General features: G+C 45.2%; 1 protein-coding gene across 1 annotated transcript in view; it reads left to right on the top strand.

Annotated features, from left to right (window-relative positions):
* Nucleotides 1–20,808, top strand: part of NUP93 (nucleoporin 93) — a 103,424-nt gene that overhangs the window by 75,305 nt on the left and 7,311 nt on the right. The window contains exons 6-16 of the mRNA XM_047834843.1: nt 5,906–5,980; nt 8,010–8,099; nt 9,898–10,037; nt 13,779–13,911; nt 15,354–15,511; nt 16,673–16,838; nt 17,108–17,201; nt 17,972–18,163; nt 18,761–18,887; nt 19,001–19,073; nt 19,385–19,429. Of these exons, the coding sequence (XP_047690799.1) occupies nt 5,906–5,980; nt 8,010–8,099; nt 9,898–10,037; nt 13,779–13,911; nt 15,354–15,511; nt 16,673–16,838; nt 17,108–17,201; nt 17,972–18,163; nt 18,761–18,887; nt 19,001–19,073; nt 19,385–19,429 (1,293 nt within the window). The remainder of the gene's footprint in view (nt 1–5,905; nt 5,981–8,009; nt 8,100–9,897; nt 10,038–13,778; nt 13,912–15,353; nt 15,512–16,672; nt 16,839–17,107; nt 17,202–17,971; nt 18,164–18,760; nt 18,888–19,000; nt 19,074–19,384; nt 19,430–20,808) is intronic.

The following is a 20,808-nucleotide window of genomic DNA, read 5'->3' as shown; positions in this document are numbered from 1 at the left end:
TGGCAGAGAATGTGCACGCAGCACATCCCAGCAGTCTTTATAGTGGGTGTTTGTGTTTGGTAAGCTACACATTAAGTTTATTTTAATCATTTCAATATGGATTTGTCCCTTTTTAGGGATTTCCCTTGGTTTATAAAGTATCTCCAGGAATGTGGGGTGCCTGGGTGGTTCAGTTGGCTAAGCGTCTGACTCTTGATTTCAGCTCAGGTCGTGATCTCATGGTTTGTGAGATCGAGCCTGGCGTGGGGTTCTGTGCTGGCAGCACAGAGCCTGCTTGGGATTCTCTCTCTTCCTTTCTCTCTCTCTTGTCTCTCAAAATAAATAAGCATTAAAAAAAAAAAAAGAGAGAGAACACATGTGCTTTGAAGCAAGGAAGAGGCTTTTGGAATCCCTGTGCTATACTTGCATGTGGTTAGTGGGAGGAAGAACACCCCCAGTGCTACACTGCTTGCATGACAGCACATGGGGTTTGAGCAGTATTGGGAATCCTTGGTGTATCTTAGCCAACTTTTAAAACAGTATTTAAAAGTCAACTTTTATCTAACTTCTGTACAGTCTAGTGCCTGTGTTGGTTTTAGACATAGTCAGTAGATGGGTCTGTAATGTATTGTCTGGGAAATGACTGAGCCAGCAACCAACAGGCTCCATTGAGAAGCTAAGTTGTAGCTTAACTGCAGATAGTGAAGGTAACATTTCACACCGTGATGTGCGAACACTGTGTGTTGAATATAATGTCTCATTTTGATAACGGACTTAATTTGTTCAATTCCCAGTCACAGAACTCTTCTACATTTTAACATCTCTGAAATCAGGGTGTGTCTTAAATCCAGTGCCATAATTTAGTTGACAACATTTTTTCTTTCCTGGTGGTGCATAAATAACATGTCTTAATAATAGATGATGTATTAAGATTCAATGCAGTACAGTAGAGACCAACAGAGTTTAATTGGAAAACTCCAGACTGCATGATTTCAAACTGTGTTTTATGACTCCCTGGTAGTTTCCTGGGGCCGGGAGGTGGGGGAGGGATTTGTTTCACATATCAGAATTTGAATAGGATTTCAAGTATAGAAAGAGCTCTGCAGTTCTTTCAAAAAGAAGTTTAAAAAATCCAAACGGGCCCTGGGGCACCTGGGTGGTTCTGTTGGCTAAGTGTCTGACTTCAGCTCGGGTCATGATCTCGCAGTTCATGGGTTCCAGCCGTGTGTCAGGCTGTGCACTGACAGCTCAGAGCCTGGAGCCTTCTTTGGATTCTGTGTCTCCCTCTGTCTCTCTCTGCCCCTCCCCCACTTGTGCTTGCTCTCTCTCAAAAATAAATAAACATTAAAAAAATTCAAAGAGACCTTTCATTTTAACATCATGCTGTATCATACCTGAGCACCTCCTTGCACAGTATGCTAATGGTAGAGGTGTATGGATACACTTTTGAGAACTCTGCCACCCCCTCCCTCCTCCTGCGCAAATGTAACCTCCGACAGCGGTGCATGTGCTGTCCCTGCCAGTTCCCTCTCACGTATCCATGTGCACATTGGTCCATGTACGTTCATCTGATCAGTATCAGTTTATTCCATAAATGACACCATTTTATATATTAGAGTCTACAACTTATCATTATGTTTTGATTTTTTTGAACTTATATTGGAGGCTTTTCTAGGTTAGTACATGTAGGTGTCTGCCATTTTTTAGTGGCTCTGCAGGTTTCATTATTTAAATGGCCCAAGTATTCTTCCCACTTTGTCCGTGAAGAATGAGGCTCCAAAGAAGTTAGGTGTCATTACCAAAGGTCACGCAGTTAGATTTCATTTAGAACCTGGGTCCTCTGGTCCCCAGTTGGTATTTTTCTTCCTAGTAGTACTAGGCTTCTGTGTACAGATTTTATAGCCAGCTATTGTGAATTAATCACTTTAGTTCCATTTTGCTTATGTAAAACTAGACATTCCACTTGGCAATTTTGTGTGTGTGTGTGTGTGTGTGTGTGTGTGTGTGTGTGTGTGTGTGTATGTGTATGTGTTTTAACTCCATACTTCTTTTGCTAGGAATGCTTAGTTACATTCCTTTCTCCCTAACTAGAATGTGCCCTTCTTGGGAAAAGAGTTTATTTATATCTGGAGAGTCTTTGTACAAAAGTAGTTGCTTAATAAAAGCTTGTGATTCCCTCCTGCCACCCTCCAGCCACTTCCTACCTGATCTGGAATGCTCTCTTACTGTTTTGGGAATATCGTCTACTCTGAGAAGACTCTTCTCATGTCTGTGCTCCCAGAGGCTGCTGTTTCTTCACATATCGTATCTCTAGACTCCTGGATGAGTCCCTCTCTGGCCCTGCCCTCTCATCTTCTCTGCCTTTCTGGTCTCTGATTCCCTGCTCCTGTCGTCCTCACTTGGTGCCATCAGGCCCCAGTGCAGAGAAACCCAAATGTCCAAGGGGTTCAGAATGTTACTCCCACACAGCATACTGGTGGCTGCTTGCCCAGCCCTCAAGCAGCTCCTGGGTTTGAAATTCCAGTGAATGTTTGCTGGTTCCTCAGCTCAGGAATGTGCGTGTACACATCCTGTTTCTGGGATAATTGACTTTATGTGCAGTGAGATGGAGACTTGGCCAAGGGCAAATGAAGGAAGGCTACCCTTGAAAACAAGAGCATTAGGCAAAATTAATTTAAATGGAAATTTGAAGGCTGAAAACCCAACTACTTTTTAAATGGATAATTTTAAAAATTAGGTTTTAGTACTGGAAAATATTTCTCAAGGCTGTTTATGTATATGTAGCTGAAACAACTGTGTCCTTGCAGAAATGTTTTAGTGTTGTGTTCCCGTTTTTATCCTCTTAGTCATTCCCCTTGATTAGGCTACTGGAATTAACAAGTTTAGTGCCCTGTGTTTTTAAAAAGACTTTGGGATCATCAACATTCACGCGGTTAGTTCTGTTCTGGAAGGGTGGCTGGCTGTCGAATAGAACAGTCCTCAACTATGTGTTACTGGGAACCCTCAGAGTTAGCAGAGAAAATGAGCTGCTGGGGGTTCTGTTCATGCAAGGATTGTGTTTATTTTAGAAAAATGACATGAGAATTTCCAACCAGCACAGACTGAAATATTTTAGGTTATGTTTCTGTAGTGTCCATATCTATCCATTGGTGTTCACTATAGGATTTATTCCTACGTTCATTATGGTTGTTTATTTTGTGTTTAAAAAGTGGTAATAGCTAGTGTTTATTGGCCAAGTATTTGGCCCTGTGCTGAGTTCTTTCTACTTATTTCTCACAACAATGCTGTGCGGTAAATATTATTTTTCTCCTTGTTTAATCTTTACCACAAACCCAAGGTGGATACCATGACCTCCCCTGTTTCATAGCTAAAGAAACCGAGGCTCAAAAGAAGCAGTATATGCAATCAAGATCACATGGCTAGTGAGTAGTGCAGCCAGGATTTCTAACCACTGCTCTCTGGTTCTTTGATGGCTGTCCTTGGAAAGTTGCCCTGGGCTGCCCTGGCAGACATTGTGGGGCCAGAATGTGCACTCAAACCATGGCTCCACTGCCTCCTATTGGAGTGACCTTGGCCAGTCTGCTTTCTGTGTGCTTTGGCGTCTTCATCTATAAAATTGATAGAATAACAGTATATCATTTTACAGGGTCGTGAGACTTAAGACAGTGCTTAGCATATAGTAGTGCTCAGTAAGCGTAGCTGTTATTATTATAACCTGGTGGTTTTCACCAGTTCTGTGTTTCAGATAGGAATGCTTTCAACTGTGAGTAACAGAAAATCCGTTTCGGCGGCTTGCCTAAGGATTTCTTTTTCTCACCTAACAAGAAGTCCGTGGGTGTGGAGAGTGTGGGCCTCCATTCAGTTGTTCTGCAGTGCCGTCAGACACGCAGCGCCTCTCTTTGTTCAGCACCATCCTCGGCACATCACTCCCTTGAGGCTCACAGGATGGTTGCTGCAGCTCTACACACCCCATTTACATTGGGAGAAGGCGGGGGTGTTGATCGGCCATGCGAGGCTCTTCATGCTCCCGTTACCAGAAAGAGCAGAAGCTGTCCCCAAAATGTACTCCAGACTTGTGCTTCATCTCATGGACTAGAACTAGGGTTCTCGGCCACTCCTAGCTGCAGTGGAGGCTGGGGAAGGGCATATTCGGTAGCTTGTAGAGGTCAGCTCAAGGGGGCCTGTTGTTTAATTTTCAGAAATTTTGCTGTCTATCTGATACTCCTTGGGATAGCTTGAAATCGGTCATGGTGGGAGTACTTATATCATGGAAAGCAGCCAACACTATAGATCAGGCCCCTTCCCCAAGCTGGTTGTTAAATATTTACCAGCACACTGTTAGGTATCTTTAACTCCATATGCCAGACAGGGAGTGGAGGTGAGAAGTAAGGATTTGAAATGGTCGTTGGGTCATCAAGCCAGCAGCATCTGCCAAAGTCAGTAGACTGTTTAATGTTTTTAATAGCAGTGACTGCGGAAAATCAGAGTTGAGGAGGACCTTCTGAGGTTGTCTAGGGCATCCCCTTCATTCAACTGATGGGAACCTGAGGCTCCAAGAGAATGTGCTCTGCCCCATACCACAGAGCCAGGGAGTCAAATGGCCCTCCTGGAACCCAGGTGTCCCAGTTCATTTTTGAGAACTTGAGGGCTTACATCTCACCTTTCTGCCTCCTGCCCTCTCTCCTCTCTATGCTACTCTCAGTCCTTACCCACACAAATATTCCTTTTACCAGCTTTGGTAGTGCCAGGATGTTTTGCTGCTGTCTTGTCAGTTCTCCAGAAAACCTATTTTAAACTCTCCCACCTTTTTTTTTTTTTTTTTTTAAGATTTTAGAGAATACAGCATTGATTTTTTTTTTTAATGTTTATTTATCGTGTGTGGGGGGGGGGGTGCAGAGAGAAGAAGAGAGAGAATCCCCCAAGCAGGCCCCATGCTGTCAGCACAGAGCCCAACATGGGGCTTTGTCTTAGAATCATGAAATCATGACCTGAGCTGAAAGCAAGAGTCAGCTACTTAACTGACTGAGCCACCCAGGCGCCCCAGCACTGAATTTTTTTTTAATGAGAGAAACTTAAAGAATTTGCTATAGCACAGTATAAACTACAATGTAGTGGAAATTTCAGAATATACCTAATGGGAGATACCTGATTTTGACCCATACTTGTTTACAGTAGGGAATGGAGCTTAGCTGAAGATTGATTTTAGTCTTTCTTAAAAAAAAAAAAAAAATGTAATCAACTTTTCCCTATGTTTGTGTCTAATTGTCCCCATAGATGGTGGACTCTCTGGGGACAGGGTCCATACCCAGGGCCTATTGTCATCCCTGTGGCCGTGGCACTTGCACTCAGCTATACGGGAGACAGACACTTCGCAAACATTTACTGAAGCAATGACCGAATGAGTGCCCAATGTAGACTAGCTTCATATCTTCACATGTAGAAAGTTAATTAGCAGCTGTTCTCTTAGCGTGGATTCTGGATTAGAAATGCCCTGAATCTCCGTATCGTAACCCTTTAAGCCCCAGCCCCTTAACTGTCTGATGTGACTGATGGAAGGAAACAGGAGGCCCACAAATAACAACAGCTTCGCTGGTGTGAACACCTAGAGGGAGAGGATGGGGTGGAGATGGGGCTTGGGATTGAACCAATTATTGGAAAGATATGCATTTCCAGGAACAGTCATTGACGTCTCCTTACAGTTTATTTAGCCTCCCGCTACTTTTGAGTTGGGTTTCATGCCTGCTCCCTTCTTGTGTATTCATAGGAAGGGAGTATTGTCTTATTGAAACCCCTAAAATCATCATTTTGAGGAAGTCTGGCTAGGCAAGAGACTTCTCACAGCTTAAAGATAAACGTATGTTTATAAGATTTTTTTCTTTACATGACTAAATGCTGTTCTTAACGCTGCCTGTGTATTTACCTACAGCCAAGTTACATCAGCGATGGGGGACCCCCTGGTCGAAGCTCTCTGGATAGCATTGAGATGGCCTATGCCCGGCAGGTGAGCATTCTCTCAGAGAAGATTAAAACCAGGAAAATTCTATGTGAGTGCTCAGGGGAGTAAAAGAGAACCAAGACTTCATGTGAAAGTCAGACCCTGAAAGCAAGTTGGGGTTTTGTTCAGAGGACTGGTTAATATTTTACCACCTCGGTCCCTGGAGAATTCCATCAAATTGGGTAATAGAATGACTCACATTTGACTTAGGGAAATGGAAGTCTGCCCTCTCCCCTGACCCAAGGCGTCTCATTTTGTATTTGGCAGTAGCCCATGTACAGTACAGCCTTGAGTAATTGCACTGCTTAGCAAATGGAGTTCTCTATTAACCTGAATTACCTGGTAGGCTGATGGTATAATCAGAAATCTTTCTTCACCCCTTGTGGTTGATAGAAGTTTTCTAAATGCTTTTCTGCCTTGGTAGGCATAGTGTATTTACCACTCTCTAATATTGTCCTGGAGAAGCTCATGATATTTTAGGGGCTGTGGCTCTGGCTGTATGTGATGGTCACACAGTGGCATGGGGTTGGATTGGGATGCTTTGTGGCAAGCACAGGGACTGTTGGACTGAAGCTGCCCTAAGGAGACAGTACAGACCTGGAATTGACTTTTTGAATAAAACAGCGCTGGCTGCCTGTGTGTTTTATTCTGATTTGCTGCTTTCCTACACAAAATAGTATCAAGAAGGAGAAACCATCTTGTTTCTTGAATTGAGGGTGGTGAGTTTGCACCCCTTTGTTACGAACAGTTTTCTAAGTCTCTCTCCTTGGGCATACCATTGCCAGTCCCTCTCCTTCCCACTCCCTTGTGTTTTATTAGTAGGCCTTCATTTATTTTCTGCTCCATGTTTTAGATTGCTCTCTTTCTCCCTGCCACACCTCCATCCTTTAAATTTCACCTCCCTCTGTGGCTGACTCCTCCCACTGCCGCGGCCACCACCAGAGTTCAGGCCTCATGAAGTTATAGGCTTGTGAGCAGAGAAGCTGTGCCTCTTTGTCTGCGAAAGTAAGACTCCATGAAACGAACATTTTCCAGACTCGGAGCACCATGTCCTGTTTATGTGGCTATCCCACCAGAGGAGAGTGAATCTTTATATCCTATGTTGAACAAACAACCTTGCAGAGGGGAGGCCCTTAATAAATGCACAGTGAGTGAATAAACTCCACCTTATCGTGTAAAAACCATTTTATTTCATCCTTATAATGCCCCTGGAAGTTACACGATACCGTCCCTCATACAGAGTAGGGGGCAATGAGGTTCAGTGGGAGTTCTGATCTGTCATCTGACCTCACTACTGTGTTCACTCCTTGGTAGGGCAAGGACTTCACAGGCAAAGAGGAGAACCTACGTGTTCTTAATGTCATTATTTTAGTTCTTTTAAAATAAAATTCAAAGTAATAGTGGTTTTCCCACACCTTAAACACCACAATAGTTCCCTTTTCTTGAGAAAATTTTCCTAAGGAGCAAGGATTCTTTCCTGGAGAAGTGGGTACTCCAGACACACGGCGACTGCTGTTCTAACCCATGTGGAGGATTGCAGCCTGACACTCTTTACTCAGTCTACCAGCCTTGGCCTAGAGCCATTCAGTCCTTTTGCCAGCAAAGATTACCAAACTTTGCCCCAGGTTCTTAGGAAAGCAGCAGCCAAAGTCTTCCCATCGTCCTGTCTTCCCCTTTGGTCCTTGCTTGCTGGAACTGGGGATCTCTGCTGGGTGGAGAGGTGCAAAAGTGCCTGTGGTCTCCTCCACCGGGACCACCCTCCTTCCATTCTTCAGCTCTTAGGAGGGCTGGGGTAGCAGTTAGTTTGGATGTGTTGATACTGCCTTCCAAAGTTAAAGGCACATCTGGGAAGCTGGCCAGAGGCCTTGACCTCCAGGCAGTATGGATAGCTCAGCCACACTGAGGAAGGAAAGGTTGGCTGAAGCTTCTGGTGCTGACTGTTGGGCAGAAAGCTGGCTTCAGAAGTGCCTTAAGAGGTTTTAAAAAGAAGAAGAGAAAATAGAAATTGTGCCACTTACTTTGCTTTTCATTTCAGATTTATATCTATAACGAGAAGATCGTAAATGGGCACCTGCAGCCTAACCTCGTGGACCTCTGTGCTTCCGTTGCAGAGCTGGACGATAAGGTAGCGCCCGGAGCTAACCCAAGGGGAGACGCGGTGTCCGGTGTTCAGATGGGATTAGCAGCTTGCTGACTGGGCAGAAACGTGCTCAAGAGACACCCTGCTCTGTGGAATAAAATGTTAACTTGTCCTTCAGAGTTTCATTTTAAATAGCTTTGGGGTGGTTTTTTGATGATGATGCTATGTACGTGTATTTTTAATGCATCTTCAGAAGACCCAGCCGGGATCAGTTAATGGGCACAAGAGGTCTCCTTAAGATGTATTGCTTTGAAGTCCTGTCAGGCTTCAATTCTTCCCTCACCAGTTTCCTTCCTTAGACTAACGGACTCTTTTATAAGAGCTGAATTGTAAAGGTGATGTGGTTTTTACACCCGGGAGCCCATTAAACTTGACTCAGATGTGATCTTTAGGTGCATTCTTTGTATGCCGCTGGCTCCCACCCTCTCTGACTCCCCATCTTTATTCCTGTCCCTCAATTCTTATCCCTGGCCAGTTTTCTCACCCTGGGAGGAAAAAAGCAGATGGGTGGATTGTTAGGTGGCCAGGAGGAATGGGAGAAGGAGGGAAGAATATAATGGAAGCAAACACAATCTTACATAGATTATAAGTATTATTATTATTTTGGTCCTTAAAAATGCATCCAGCTTTTTTTTTTTTTCTTAATAATAAAATAACAAGGCAACGCAAGCAAATCTAAGGAAGAAAGTTAAGAATCCACCTACCATCTCACCACCAAGAGTCAAATTTGGGTGGATTTTCTACAGTTTTAGTTTCTGAGAACATGAAAACAGGATTTTGTCTCTTTTTGTGGGAGAAGTGTAAACCTGCTTTTCTCATCAGTGCTCTCTTCTAAGGATTCTTAACTTTAGAATATTGCAGAGCATTCAGGGAATCCATTTTTTTTTAATTTTTTTTTTTAACGTTTATTTATTTTTGAGACAGAGAGAGACAGAGCATTAACAAGGGAGGGGCAGAGAGAGAGAGAGACACAGAATCCGAAACAGGCTCCAGGCTCTGAGCTGTCAGCACAGAGCCCGACACGGGGCTCGAACCCACAGACCGTGAGATCATGACCTGAGCCGAAGTCGGACGCTTAACCGACTGAGCCACCCAGACGCCCCAGGGAATCCATTTTTAAGGAGAGATTTACAGACAGGAGGATTCTTGGGAGAGGAAGTCCCATATGTGTGGTGGTAACACAAAGGAGAGAATGCCCATTCCTTTCCTGGGAGGCTCTCATGGAGGCGTCTTTTGAAGGGAGTGACTGGGAAGGAAAATGGGAGGCTGTGACACTCACAAAATGGGGTAAGAGCAGTGGCCCCTGGAGAGTCTCTGGGAGGACAAAACCTATATATTATTTAGGTTAAACTCTTTATTTTAAGCCTTAAGAAACTCAAATGACCTTGTAAGGACTGAAATGCAGCTACTTGAGTTTAAACTCCTGGAGCTTTGGACAATTATAAATGTATTCACTCTCTTGTAAGGAATAACCCACTGAGATTCAGTGTTCCTTTTACTGTTGTGTGGTCTCAATTATGTGGGTGGTTATGTCAGACCTGGAATAGAAACTGATCTGAAAACCAGCTCGGGACAGGAAGGTGCTCCTTGGAAGATGGAGTCTAGCAGCTGGCAGGGCACAGGCGCATCTTCTGTACTGAGCTTAAAGCCTGAGGGCCTCAGACGGAGGACATTAACCTCTTCCCCCTCCTTACCTTCTCTGCCTTTGCGGTCAGAGCCTCGAAGAGCCAGACCGTTTCTCCAGCCCTGCAGCGTTGTCACGTGCAGTTTCATTTATGCGCAGAACATCTCTGACATGTGGAACATGGTGAAACAAATGACAGATGTGTTGTTGGTGCCGGCGACCGATGCTCTGAAGAGCCGCAACAGCGTGGAAGTGCGCATGGATTTTGTCCGGCAGGCCTTGGCTTACCTCGAGCAGAGGTAAGGCAGCCCTGGCCTAGCGGGGCTGGCTTCAGAACCCCCCAGAAGTCAGCCTTGTCTCGTGTCTAGTAGTCCTTGGGCTGAGTGCCCTCTCTCTGGTATAATTTAAACAAGGTTGAGCGAGGCTGAGACATACGATCCTGCTTTCAGAAACACTTCTTTACCGGGCCTGTTTCTGCAGCAGTATAAAGTCATGGTGAATGGGAGTGCTGTTAGACTTTTCATTTTCTCTTTCTCCACTCTGTGTCCCTCGGTATGGAGACATCATGATTATTAGGCCATGATGCCTTAGGTCAGGATCCTGTTCCCTAATGTTGTTCAGCCGTTACTTCTTCGGCTCTTTTGTTCTCTGAGCATTTTAATTTTTACAGCTGGCAATATTATCACCTTCGAGCCTTAGGAAGAGTCCTTGAACCTTTATTTTCTTTCTGGCTCTATTCTGTTAATCCCTATGCATCTGGATCCTTCCCAGCTGCTAATGCCTGTGATTTGTGCCTGGGTTTCTTTGCCACCTCCTCACTAAGTGGAGTTGGTCACTGAGGGGGTTGTGGCTATGGCCCTTGTGCCCTGTCGTCCCCTTCATTGGTGGGACCTATGCCATTCATCCCTCCCTGTGGACCCTCCTTCCAGCTCTGAATTTGCCAGCAGGGGTTGTCATGAGTGTGCAACGCACCCTCTTTATTTCAGAGACACGGTGCTGGGCCTCTGCTAGTTCGAGAAGAGAAAGCCAAGTTGAATACACTTGTTAAATTGCAGTTCTTTGCCAGTGAGCTGTGCAGCTGCCGGTCCCCTTATAGTGTGGTGCCCTTTATCAACAAAATAATACTTCATTAGGAAGTCCTAAGATTTCCTTGTGCATTAACTGAGGTGATTCAGACTTGGTATAGCAGAGAAGAGGTTTTTATCAAATACTTTAATAATTATACAATAGTCACATGAGATGAATGCCATCAGACATAAACTTCCCTTATTAAGAAAAATTTGGAACTCCAAATGTTTTTTATTCTTTTTTACATAGGCACAAAAGAGCTTATAGAGTATTATAATAGGCTTTTGCTAAATTTTTTAATGTAAGTTTTGGGTATATTGATATGGAGCCATAAAGATCCTAATGTATATGGTAATATTGCTACAAGCAGCAGAGTAAGAGTCAAAATTTCTGACAGTATACAAAAACCTTTAGGATTGAGTTTTTTATAATGTTTGATTTTGAGAGAGAGAGAAAGAGACCGAGTGCAAACGGGGGAGGGGCAGAGAGAGAGGGAGACACAGAATCTGAGAGAGAGAGAGAGAGAGAGAGAGAGAGAGAGAGAGAGGAAGGGAAGGAGGGAGGGAGGGAGGGAGGGAGGGAGGGAGGGAGACTGAGTGCAAACGGGGGAGGGGCAGAGAGAGAGGGAGATACAGAATCTGAAGCCGTCTCCAGACTCCAAGCTGTGAGCACAGAGCCTGACGTGGGTCTCAAACCCTCAAACCGTGAGATCATGACCTAAGCTGAAGTGGGATGCTTAACCGACCGAGCCACCCAGGCGCCCCTAGGATTTTGTTGTTTTAACGAGTATATGACTGCTCGTGACTGCTTTTTCTTTAGTAAACCCGCTCTTCAACATTGGTGCTTGACTTCACCAATGGTACAAGGCTTTTGTTGATTTTATATCTGGTAAGCCATCCCATTTAATTTATTCTCTTCATTTTGCTTATTTAATTTTACATATTTATTTATCTTAAAAATTCTTTTTTTTTTTTCCCTTAATTCCTTTGGCAGCACTTGGGAGCTATTTGGAAGTTTGCTGTCCACAATTACTGTCACCCTATTGCCCTTTTCTAGGGGCGTCACTCCCCACCAGTATCCTTTTCAAGGATTTGTTGTCATTTCTTGATAAAGGGACTATTTCGTGATAATTATACTCACTTTTTAAAGTAGTTTTGCTGGTGCGAATCCTGATGGCGTGGCAAAGTAGACCCAGCCCCAAATGGTTTTTTGCAGATAAGGCTGAAAATGTTGAGAAAATGTAGGACTGGTACAGAAAAATGCCAGAGGCTCTTGTACCTTTTCACATTTCCTCCCCCCCCACCACCACTTTTTGATATGGGAATATTTTGTTTGATTTTGTTTTTTGTAGTTATGATCCAAATGTGTACAGTATGTGGTTTTATGTAGTTTGCTTTTTAAAATCTTTATCAGTATCATTTTGCATAACTGCATCGAATTCCATTGAGGTGTTTTGTTTTGTTTTGTTTTGTTTTTTGTAATTGACATTTAGATGTTTCTCTCTGTCTCTCTCACACTCTCATTCTGTTATTTTACTTAATCTGGTGTTGAATATCTGTGCATATGGAGCACCTGACTTTTTGAGTTAGTCTGTTTTGTTTTGGACAAGAAACATATTTAGAAAGTTCTTTATTCTGTTAACCCCATATCTGAGTATCTGTAACTAGAACCAGTTAATCTTAGTATGGAAGCACCTTAAAAACACTACAGGTTTTAAGGAATTGCACAGTTTTAAGAATACTAGCAAATAAGTGAAAAAGAAATGATACAAAATCCTTTGCAACCATCGGTGTGGTAATTGGTTCAGCAAGGACATCAGTGGAAACTGAAACCATTCAGTAGAAGGTTGTTGGTGAACAGAATATTCACATGGCTTCCAAGTATTACCCCACAGGGTACTTACCAATTTCAGAGGGAAAGGTACTTTTACAAAAGGTGGTGAAATCTGGTGAGTGACACTTTTAAGCAGGTGATCAAACCAAATATTACCTGGGGCTCAGTGAGCAGTACCAGCATCAGCTGTGTGGGATTCTTGGCAATAAAGTTGAATCTTAATTAAATCATGAGGAAACAGTCTAGGCTGTGGGACATTCTACCCAACAGCTGGCCTGGATTCTTTTTAAAAGGTCAGTGTCATGGAAAATGGTGGTAGAATTACCCTAGAGTACAGGAAATAGAAATGGCATGAGAACCAAGTGCCATGCATTCCCTTGACTGGATCCTAGACTTGGGGGGAGAAACACAAACCATAAAGGGTATTATTAGGAAATTTGAACGTGGCTTATATTTTAGATAATTGCAGTGTGTTGATGTTCAGTTTCTTGCTGTCATAATGGTATTGAGGTTGGGTAGGAGAATGCCCTAGTTCTTCCAAGGTACATAGTGAAGTATTTACAGATGAAGTAGCTCCTGCTTTCTGTATTTGTATACATTTTCAAATGGTTCAAAAAACATGTGGGTGTGTATATGTACACGTGTGTGTACGTGTGTGTATATATATATATATATATATATATATGTATGTATCTACATAGAAACATGTGCACAAAGGCTAATAACAATTGATGAATCTCGGTAAAGGTTTTATGAGTATTCATTGGGCTATTTTTTTTAATTTTTCATAGGTTTGAAATTTTCCAAAATAAAAAGTTTAAAAAGAATGCACCAAAGCATTCGGTTGTGAGCTGAAGCAACCTGTACATTAGGCCTTAATGCATTGGAAGTCTGCTGTTATGTTCCTCGAGGGGTGCTTTTGAGCACCCACAGTGATGAAAGATCTGTACGGTGGTCTACTCCTCACTGAATAAGTAACATAGTTTGCTTCATGAAGCATGCACTGTTTCCTCCTCTGCATTAGGTTTGAAGTCCAGGCCCTGTCCTGTAGAGTTCACAGTCTAATGTCAGGGATGTGGATACAGATACCTGTATGTGTTCTCAACCTTTTTTTTTGTTTTCCTTTTCAATTTTTCCAGTTATAAGAATTACACCCTTGTGACTGTCTTTGGAAACTTGCATCAGGCCCAGCTAGGCGGGGTGCCTGGGACTTACCAGTTGGTTCGAAGTTTCTTGAACATTAAACTTCCAGCTCCCTTGCCTGGACTTCAGGTACTGGCATCTTTCTCTGTGTGATGAGTTACACGCCTGGAGTCGTCTCTCTGAGATAGGCATTGGCAGCGAAGATGAAGCTATGTGTGGAAACTGCTGTAGGGAAAAGAGACTAGAGTGGGGCTAGGAGAAAGGCTGGGGGGCCCTTGCAGGAATCCAGGTGATGAACAGATGGTGGCTGCTCAGCTCAGTGGAGGAGGGCACAGGGGGAGGATGTCATTGGATTCTTGACGTGTTCTGAAAGTAGGCCCAGTAGGACTTGTTGAAGACTTGGATGTGGGAGTGACAGGCAGAGTCAGGGATGACTCTTGGGATTGTTGGTTCAAACATCTGGAAGAATGGAGTTAGATACAGTTCCTAGAATGTGACACTTTTCAGCTCATACATAGTCCAGTTGGGGGAATTATTTTATAGATTTAATACCCTGTGCAAAGCAGCACTAAGCTGGAGCTTTGTGCCAAGGTGGTGGGATACAGAGGAAGCTGTCTTCATAAAGGAGGTGAGGTTCACACTGCACTTGAAAAATAGGGGCTCACCTGCCACAGGTCTTAGGAAAGGGTGTTTAAGGTGGAGGGAACAACATGAACAGATGCGTGGAGGCAGGAAAGAGTATCTAGCATAGCATATCGGGTGTGAGGTAGGGCTTGGCAAACGTGGGACTGGCAGGTGAAAGCCTTGAGTGCCAGGCTAAGCACTTTGGATGTAAATACCTCAAAGGGGTTCAAGTGGAGAAGTGATAATGATCAGATCTGGTTTTAGAAAGAGCCCTGTGGGGGGAAGGGTTGAGGGACCAAGAAAGGAAGTCTGAGGCCCACCCCTCTGGAGGAGCTGGGGAGAAGTGGAGAGAAAAGCAATCCCAGGCTTCCGTACAGATGATGACAGAAGCATTTGGAGGATAGACCAGCTCCGGTACTGGGACAGTGGGAGTGGAGCTGCCTTCTCAGATCCCCAGTGTCGGAAACAAAGATAGTCAGTGAATGAACAGCCAACAAATGAATGAAAGTGCCAGTGTCCATTTGACTAATCATTTGTAGTTAACACTTTGTAAACTCAAGTATAGCAATGGTAGTCTCTTACTGGTCGGTAAACTTTAGCCCTTGCTTTGCGGGGGTTGCAAGAGCGCACATCTGTGAATTATCACAGAGCATGTTACCCAGTTACTGGCTACTGGGATTCCAAGGTGAATCCACAGGCTGGCTTTCAGTCAGGTGGAGCACATGGTGTTCTCAAGGAAAAGCTCTAGAGCCAGGCTGCATTCACCAGCTTGGACAAGGTACTTAATGTCCCTGTGCCTCAGTTTCCTTGTTTATAAAACAGGGAGGTCCCTACCTAACGGGGTGGTTGTGAAGCGGAAGTGACTTAGTATGAGAAGAGGTGAGTGTAGCAGAAAGTCATCAGTTAGCTTTGTTTGCCTGCTTATTTGAGCATCTTTCCTCTTTTAGGATGGAGAAGTGGAAGGCCATCCTGTGTGGGCATTAATTTATTACTGCATGCGCTGTGGGGACCTGCTTGCCGCTTCACAGGTGGTTAACCGAGCCCAGCACCAGCTGGGAGAATTTAAAACCTGGTTCCAGGAGTACATGAACAGCAAGGACAGAAGGTATGGCGAACGAGATGGTGCATCCAGAAGACGCCACGTGCAGTCAACAGGGTGGCCTCCACCGGCATTTGCTCTTTTTGCCCCGTGCATGGCTCAGAATAAGTTTCTGCTTGGGAAAAAAATGAAGTCTAGAAAGCAAGTAGAACTTGCCTGAGAGTATCATTTGAGAACATTAAAAGAGCCCCATTCTGATACTGAAGCATTTGTGTTTGGGGATTTTTCTGTTCCTGTGTGGGAGGGAGGCACTGTGGTTAGGAGCACGATTTTACATATCCTGTAAATCCCGGGCATATCCAGGATGCTTTATTTAAAAACTCTGCTGCATTACACTTCATTTAACACTCAGTGCTTTTGTGGTTGGCCCAATATGAAAATGTGTTGTCACACACTTCGTAACTCAAAGGCTACAATGAGAAGTTAGTCATTTTGAAATGCAATCATTGAAACTGGGTTTTTTGTTTGTTTGTTTTGTTTTCAGTTCTTTTCCATTAAGGAACTGCTAAGGATTAATTTTTCTCTGGGTTTTACTGTACTTGGGCTAAGTTCATATTCACTGAAACCCAGTTTAAATATATGTATTTGTATTTGAGACGAATAACAGTGGTTACCCTATTTTCTCCTGTGGAATACTAGCGATACTTTTCAAGGCAGGTTTTTAGACAGTGTTAATGATGCCATGTCCAGAGATTATCGTAAACCATAAGCCTCTCTCTTTGCTCGCATTAGTGAGTTTAAAGTAGGGTTAATGGTGTAGAGACCCCGAAGCAAGGATCTGAGTGCAAGTAGTTTATTTTGGAGGTAACCTTACATGTATAAGGGAGCAAGGAGGTCAGAGTGGGGGCCAAGACACTTAAGGGAAGGACTCACTTTTGTCCATCACGGCTTGAGGGTTGCTGGGGAGTGCGGTGGAGTATTAATTCCCCAGCATTTCTGACGTGCCCCTGACGGCCTCTGCCAGAGGAAGCCGGCAGGCGGGGGAGACGAAGGTGTTGGTGGCCACACGTTGGATGAAAATGGTGGTAGCGGGGGATGTGGCTGGGGTGGTGTCTATGAAGGAAGGCTGCGCAACTCTGCTATGTGGTTGGGACCCGGGGTGCTTGCAGGTACCCCTGAGGGTCTTCAGCATGTGTATCTAAGCTGTCTGTTCCCTTGTGTCTTTAGGTTGTCACCAGCCACAGAGAACAAGCTCCGACTGCATTACCGCAGGGCCCTCAGGAACAACACGGACCCCTACAAGCGGGCCGTGTACTGTATCATTGGCAGATGCGACATCACCGACAACCAGAGCGAAGTAGCTGACAAAACCGAGGACTACCTGTGGCTGAAGGCAGGCACCACTTCCCTTGCCTGAGCAGGGCGTTAGCCCCTTCCCTCTGCTTGTGTTCCGCACACACATTTTACCTGCTTAATGTGTGATGCCAGTAGGGTGATAGGGCTAGTGGATTTCCTGCCTCTTGACCCCGTTTTTTGTTGTATAGTTCTCAACCAGTAACCACAGCCATTAGCACAGCCTCGAGCTGCTGAGCAGCGACAGGCCTGCATGCCTGGCTCAGGAAGTAGTTTGTACCAATGCATGTGTTTCTCTTGGGGGTTTAGTTGAACCAAGTGTGTTTTGATGACGACGGCACCAGCTCCCCACAAGACAGGCTCACTCTTTCACAGTTCCAGAAACAGTTGTTGGAAGACTATGGTAAGATATCCTGAACAGAACTACTTTCTCTGTCTTGTCCACCTAAGGTCACAACTTAGCTTTCCTCTAGGAACGTCCTTCGTCTCTGAACTCCGGATCTTCAGAACACAACACAATAGATCAATGATTTCAAATTTAAGTAGAGGCCATGTGAGCTCAAGCAGTGTGTGTGACTTATATGGTCATATACAGTAAGCTGTTTTACTCCAGTTCTTTGAACTGCTCTCGTAGACGTTTGCTCAGGGAGAGACAGAGGTAGGACTTGGCTATTGCTTCCTTGTGGATCTCGCAATGACTGTATCTGAGCATAAATGAGGGGGACATAGCTCTCCCTCCTCACTGTTTCTGTTTAAGAATTCTGGGAGCAAAAGAAGGTCCCAACTAGTGGCCAGCATTTATTGAATTCACTTACCTGTGAATCTGAGTGAACTGAAGTGTCTTTGAAATCTTCATTCCTCTCCTTATCGAGTGACTCTTTGCAGGGCAAAGGAGATAAACAGCCTCTTTTATGTATTGTCCTAAGGTCCTGAACTCTGTTTCTCTCCCACTTATGCAAGCGGTTTGGGTTTTACAGCACGACCCCACTCGCCAGTTGTGTTGTGAGGTCTGGAGAAGGTTGTGGAACCAGGTCATGGTTCCTGTGGCAGTCCACCGTGCCCGGGGCCCCCTTCATCCTGTCAGCAGGTCCTCTGAGCACACGGGGCTTCTGCCTGGGATCGGGGCTGCTGAGAGCCTGGCTCCTGAGTCAGCTTCGCCTCCTCCTCCCCCAGGCGAGTCCCACTTCACGGTAAACCAGCAGCCCTTCCTGTACTTCCAAGTACTCTTCCTGACGGCACAGTTCGAGGCTGCCATCGCTTTTCTCTTCCGCATGGAGCGGCTGCGCTGCCATGCAGTCCACGTGGCGCTGGTCCTCTTTGAGCTGAAGCTGCTTTTAAAATCCTCGGGACAGAGTGCTCAGCTCCGTGAGTATTTGTTGGCACTGGCATCCCCATCGCTCACCCCCTCCCCCATCGGGCGGCAGCACACACGCACCTGCCACCACCAAGGCTTTGGGCACACGGTACAAATCGTGTCAGGGCAGTGGAGGTAGCACTGTGTGGAGGGCTAGCTCTGTGGCCAGTCGGTCGGACCGTCCGGAGAATGGAGCGGGAAGCAGTCCCTGGAGTCCTGAGTCACATTCCGTTAGGGCCCTAATCCGAAACCCCAGCCGCCACTTTCTGTGCCCACCTGCCCGGGGCGGGAGAGTCTGAAGAGGGGCAGAAGACGAATGTGGATGAATGCCTGCAGACTCCTTAGCAGTGCAGCCAGGTCTCCTCAGAGCGCGTGCCGTAACGGTCAGCTGTCTCCACCTTCCAGTGTGAGAGCAGCACGCTAGTGACGGACTCCAGAATGCCATTTCCCCCACTCTGCTTGGAAAGCAGCTGAGGACAGGGTAGTGCAGCTTACATTGGCAAACGTTGGCCAGGCTGCAGGGTCTTTGGATTCAGCTCCCATAATTCCTGGTTGCCTGGGTCAGAGGGGCAGGGTGGTCGTGACCGGTTCTGTCCCCCACGGTGCAGTCAGCCACGAGCCTGGCGACCCTCCCTGCATGCGGCGGCTGAACTTTGTGCGGCTACTCATGCTGTACACCCGCAAGTTTGAGTCCACAGACCCGAGGGAGGCACTCCAGTACTTCTACTTCCTCAGGTAACACCCACTTTTGACCGTTGACTTCGGCTGGCTTTCATCTCTGTCATCCTGAGAACGATTAGAGACCTCAGGTCCACGCCAGAAACCGTGTTGCTTTTGTCCCCTTCCAGGGATGAGAAAGATAGTCAAGGAGAAAACATGTTTTTGCGCTGCGTGAGTGAGCTTGTGATAGAAAGTCGAGAGGTACGTCGGTCCCTCCTTTCTCCCACCCACGATTTGCAGTGCACACACCCGTGCTGACGTGATGCTGTGTGGTCACGCTAGCATGGCTGTGGCGGATAAGGCCCGGGGCGAGGTTAGCGGGGGGGTTCGGTTGTCTCTGCTTTCTTGGTTTCTGATCGCGAAAATACTGATTCAGTCTCACTGTTTTCTGATTCATGTAAAACTTCTCCTGCCTCCCCTGTTTTCTTCCTCTCTTTTGTGTCCAGAGAATTGTGGATTGTGTGTATATCGTTGTCCAGTAAATTGAGTACACTTTTTTTTTGTCTCCACAGTTCGATATGATTCTTGGGAAACTAGAGAATGATGGAAGTAGAAAGGTGGGTTAAATGTGCCTCTAGAGATGTGTTAGTTTGCAGTTGGGGATGTACAGTTGTCAAAAGAATGTAGTTAAATCTTAGGATTCAAAGTAGTAAAGATGCAGGTCTTAATGAAATTGTAGTTTAAGCAACGAAGAATGGCCACAAATGATGCCCTTGATCTTAACACACATTTCTGTTTCTCTAAACTATGTAAATGTATAGCGAGATAGCTTTTTTGTTCTTAGTAATCTCTACCTCCAGTAGGGGGCTTGAACCCACAACCCCGAGATCAAGAGTCAACAGGCTCTACTGACTGAGCCAGCCAGGCGCCCTGATCAGATAGCTTCTTTATTATGTGCAGAGGACTCATCTGTTCATGCCTGCTGATTTTTGAGCTAAGAAGGCTGCATTTCTGTCATTCTTGGCTCAGAAAATAGGCAAGAAAAGGAATTATTTACTGCATCTACTCTCCCCAGATAAAAAAGTTAGAAATATGCTTGACCTCTCTCAGAAGGTAGTTTCTGAGGGCTGAGAACTTCACTCTGACCCTGGAGATACAGCTGTGCCTGTGACCTTAGTGATTCCCTGAGACCTGTCGTGCGCAGTGGGAGCCATAGCAAAAGGGGCAGGGCCCCTGGTGCCAAAACCCAGTCCTGACCCCACACAGGCATTCTCCCGGTGGCTTTGGGAAAGTCACCTGCCTCTCTCAGGGACTCCCTTTCCTCACTTGTAAAAATGGGTGGTTTGGACCCAGCAATCTCAAGATGAGCTCACAATGTGCACACCTTCCAGCTCAGAAGAACAGACAGTGACAGTACTGGTGACAGTGGCCATGCTTATTGAGCAGTGACATTTGCCAAGCACTGTGCTGAATGCTTTATAGGTATTTTTTAACTAATCACCACAATAATGATCCAACAAGGTGGTTTTCAAATGAGGAAAAGAAAACAAGAGCAGTTCATTATTTCCCGCAGGATCACACAGCTAGTAAGAAGGGAGCTGGAATTTGAACCCAGTCCTTCGTGACTCCAGAGCCCATGCTCTTCACTTGTCTCCTGTGCTGCCTCCAGGGTGGCAGGAGCAGGTCACCCCAACTTGGTCTAGCGCTGATGGAAAATCAGAATAGCCTGTCAGATGTCACTCTGTCCACACTAGCTCTTCTGTGGTTCCTAAGGCCTCTCGTGCTCTCCTGACCATTTGGTTGCTGTTGAATGTTAATGGTGATTTTTAAAAAAAATATCCTGATGCCATTTGCCATGTATTTTTTCAGTACCGAATTTCTTTTACCATCTGTCTTAGAAAACAAATCCAGAACCTTTCAGGTATTTTCTCTGAGCCTCCTGGTTTTTCCTCCTAGTGCCTACGCATCAGCAAATTTAAAATCATTGACTCTTTCA

The sequence above is a fragment of the Prionailurus viverrinus genome, chromosome E2 (assembly GCF_022837055.1).
Source record: "Prionailurus viverrinus isolate Anna chromosome E2, UM_Priviv_1.0, whole genome shotgun sequence".
Taxonomy (NCBI): domain Eukaryota; kingdom Metazoa; phylum Chordata; class Mammalia; order Carnivora; family Felidae; genus Prionailurus; species Prionailurus viverrinus.
This window is presented reverse-complemented; position numbering and strand designations above follow the sequence as displayed.